Source organism: Malaclemys terrapin, chromosome 2 (assembly GCF_027887155.1).
Source record: "Malaclemys terrapin pileata isolate rMalTer1 chromosome 2, rMalTer1.hap1, whole genome shotgun sequence".
Taxonomy (NCBI): Eukaryota; Metazoa; Chordata; order Testudines; family Emydidae; genus Malaclemys; species Malaclemys terrapin.
The window spans coordinates 4106928-4110602 of record NC_071506.1 but is presented as its reverse complement, the minus strand read 5'-3'; the positions used below and the strand labels follow the sequence as shown (position 1 = coordinate 4110602).

Sequence of the window (3675 nt, the reverse complement as noted above, 5' to 3'; positions counted from 1 at the left end):
TCCCGAGCAGCGCCAGGCTCCGCCCCCAGCCCCGCCCCCTCCCGAGCAGCGCCAGGCTCCGCCCCCAGCCCCGCCCCCTCCCGAGCAGAGCCAGGCCCCCCTAGTCCCGCCCCTCCCGAGCAGCGCCAGGCCCCTCCCCAGCCCCGCCCCTCCCGAGCAGCACCAGGCCCCTCCCCAGCCCCGCCCCTCCCGAGCAGCGCCAGGCCCCACCCCAGCCCCGCCCCTCCCGAGCAGCACCAGGCCCCGCCCCCAGCCCCGCCCCTCCCGAGCAGCGCCAGGCCCCGCCCCCAGCCCCGCCCCCCGAGCCGCGCCAGGCCCCGCCCCCCAGCCGCGGGAAGGTTCCCGAAGCGCCCGGCGCGGCCCGAGCGGGCTATAAAAGGCGGCGCGGGGGCTGCCGCAGCCAGTGAGCAGCAGCCGGGCAGGGAGTCAGGCAGAGGCGGCTCCAGCAGCAGCGTCTCAGCAGCTGAACTCGGCCCAGCGGCTCCAGGCCCTGGGGGGCAGGATGCTCCCGCTCCGAGTGTGGCTTGGCAGCAGCGCCCCAGTGCCCAGGCTCCTGGGGCCGGGGCCCCACAGCCTCTTGGCCCAGCTGGTGGGGGACGTGCAGACGCACCTGGAGGAGATGGAGCGACTGAGACACTCCCTCCTTCTGGCTTCTCCCCTTCTCCGCGGGGAGGGCGAGGGGAGGAGGCCGAGGCCGAGCAGCCGGTCCCTGGCGGAGGGGGCTGGGAAGGAGCCCGGCTCCCAGGCGCAGGGGAAGGACAAGTTCCAGCTCTCCATGGACGTGAGCGGCTTCTCCCCAGCTGAGCTGATGGTGAGAGTGGACGGGAGGAAGCTGACGGTGAGGGGGAAGCAGGAGAAGAAAACGGCGTCGGAGGCTGGAGTCTGCTCCCACGAATACAGAGAGATCCGCAGAGAAACTCTCCTGCCGGAAGACGTGAACGTGGAGGCCGTGCTCTGCTCCCTGTCCCAGGACGGGCAGCTCTGCATCGAGGCGCCACATCTGGCCCTGCCAGCTGCAGAAGGGAGAGCCGTTCCCATCAGCGTCTGCCAGGGCGTGAAGGCAGGAGAAGGAAACCTGGCCAGGGAGGGAAAGGAGCCGGGGAGCAGCGAGATGGAGACAGGAGGAGAGAGCGAGGGGACCAGCCCCAGAGATTCCTGAAACCAGCAACAAAGTTGAACAACTATGGGACTTCTCCGCCTTGTGTCCACACAGCGTAGCTTGCGTAGCAGCTGATATTGATTTGAACGCTCCTGTGCCCATTCCAGGCCTTTCAGAGTTTACTCCAGCTGTGCTGGAACAATTTGTATAGGGGGGGTATTAAGAGCCATTGAATCAAACTGTAACCCCTTTACGCCAGGCGGTGAAGCCGCATCCCTAGTTCCAGCACGTCTGATTTACTCCATGTGACTCACCCTGTGAGAAGTGACTGATACACCTTTCCTGGTTGCTCAGTGTTGGTGTCTGATGTACATAACATTACTGGTCATGATTGTGAAAAATATTAATTTCGTAACTGTCAATAGCAGCTGGGTTGCTGGGTGCTGTTTGTGTCTGTAACTGCTGCCAATAAATCCACCTCTTCGGCCTTTTCTCATCACCCTTTTCAGTCCACCTTCCAAACTGAACAGTGTGGGCTTGGGTGGGGGTGGGAGAGGCAGGGACCTGTTTGATGTTGCACACGATTGAGGATAGGTCCATTTCATAGCTCGTTGGAGCAGGTGCAACAGCTGCTAGTGCAGGCTCTCCCAGCACAGGGTGTCACTTAACGGAATAGTTGGTGAGAGGGGGTTTGATAGGCAAACAGGAGTTACTGTCCCGCATCCTTCTTCAGCGGCCCGCTCCACTGGAGGGCTCAGCGTCCTGGAGAGTAAAGGGAAATAACTACCAGTACATGGAGCGAAGCAGGAGACCTACTGCTAGGAGCTGAAGCGATAGGCTCAGTGAATGGGCGAGAGCAGGGAGGATGGTTAGAAATGGGGCTTCCTCACTCTTCCCCCCCCCGTGCAACTTACCTACCCCATCCTGAGGCCACGTGCATCCAGAGGGTAGCATGAGGGAAGGACGGGGTGGAATTTTTTCAGCTGTCCCAGTATAACCCCATCTGGTAGTGGCTGGAAAATAATGGTCCCTTACCCTACAGCAACGGTGGCTCTTTGAGATGGTGTGGGCATTGCGGCTCCCACTGGGGGGCAGGGGGAGGCCGCCTGAGCCCGATGCACATCAGCCAGGAGTGTTTCTCAATAGCTGTTGTGCTGAACTGAGAAACGTCTCATTCATTTTCATGAATGAAGAGGCGTGACTCAGTTTCCCTTTTTTGTCGTGTGTTACCTGCTGGGTCAGAAAGGGTTAACTTCTTGAAAGGAGACAAAGCAATGCAGTGATTTGCAGGGGGTGGGTGGGATAGATGAACCAGCAGTAACAGCACTAGAGAAGACTTACTGCAGATGGCTAGATGGATCACCAAGCTGGGGGGGGGGAGCAGGGACTTGTATATGCTGGTTTGGACAGGGTTCAAGCAGATTAAGTTTGGAGAATTGTATAAAGTGGGCAACCTATGATAGCAGGGTTTGTGCTGCGGGCGGGGGGGGGGTGCCATTCTCACTTGGTCCAAACACTGACACACTTTAGCCAAGGGGTCAGATCCTGCTGGAAGGTTGAGGGACGGACCCCTGCCGAAGATGGGTGACCTGCTAACACAGGCAGGCGTAGAGGCTGTTTAGTGTTTTATTAGCTGTTTGCTCTTCATGTTTTTGTTCTGAATAAAACCTTTCCTTTATGAAGCCTGGCTAGGCAACGGATCACCCGGTCATAGCACCAGGCAGAGACAGGACAGCAAGTGCTAAGCCTCACTAAGTTGATCACAGTGAGTCGCAAGAGGAAATTACAGCCTAAAGCCCTGGTGTGGAGGGAGAGGTGTGTGATTTCCCACCCAGAAAAAGGTGATGGCTACAGGCCTGAGATCTGAGCAGGGGGCCTTCAAGGAAGCTATGAAAGGATCAGGGTTGCAGTTAACCCTGGAACTGTGATCGGGGCTTTTGTGTCCCCCTGGGCCAGAGGGCCCCTCCCCACCCCTTCTGCCTGCAGTCCTCCTTGTCCCCAGTCCTGCTGGGGAGCGGGGTCGGGGGCTTCCCCGATCCCTGACAGGAGCACTGGGCGGGCAGAGCGGGACAGCCCCAGCACCCCGACCTCGCTCCCCAACAGGAGCGCCAGGTAGGTGGGTGGAGCAGGTCGGGGAACGTCCATTTTTCCAGGACCCCCCAATTGCTGGGGCCCCCCAATTGTCCTGTTGTCCCAGTGGCTAATCCACCACTGAGGTGATAGCGGTGTCCATCCAGGCCACACATGCCCCCGTGCCTCCTCATACTCCCACAAAAGGGCATAACGGGCAGAGCGGCCAGACCTCCCTCAGTTCCCTCACAATTCGAAGCCCATATTGCCAAGGTCTCCAAATGGAGGCTGGGTTGGGGGATCCCCATGGACTACAACATCCCAGAGAACCACAGTTGCATCCGAAGAAGTGAGGTTTTTACTCACGAAAGCTTATGCCCAAATAAATCTGTTAGTCTTTAAGGTGCCACCAGACTCTTTGTTGTTTCTGTAGATACAGACTAACACGGCTACCCCCTGATACTTGACAGTTGCTGTGGGGCGAGTAGCAGTTCCCTGTTGCCGTA

At 59.3% G+C, this 3675-nt stretch overlaps 1 protein-coding gene across 1 annotated transcript; it reads left to right on the top strand.

Annotated features, from left to right (window-relative positions):
- The first annotated feature begins 356 nt into the window (after window positions 1-356).
- Window positions 357-1598, top strand: LOC128831921 (heat shock protein 30C-like). The gene has a single exon (XM_054018831.1). The coding sequence runs from the start codon at window positions 503-505 to the stop codon at window positions 1157-1159; it is 657 nt and encodes a 218-aa protein (XP_053874806.1). The 5' UTR covers window positions 357-502; the 3' UTR covers window positions 1160-1598.
- Window positions 1599-3675: the final 2077 nt, after the last annotated feature.

Coding starts and splice junctions, on each gene's coding strand:
- LOC128831921 (XM_054018831.1), top strand. CDS start 503: ATGCTCCCGCTCCGAGTGTGGCTTGGCAGCAGCGCCCCAGTGCCCAGG.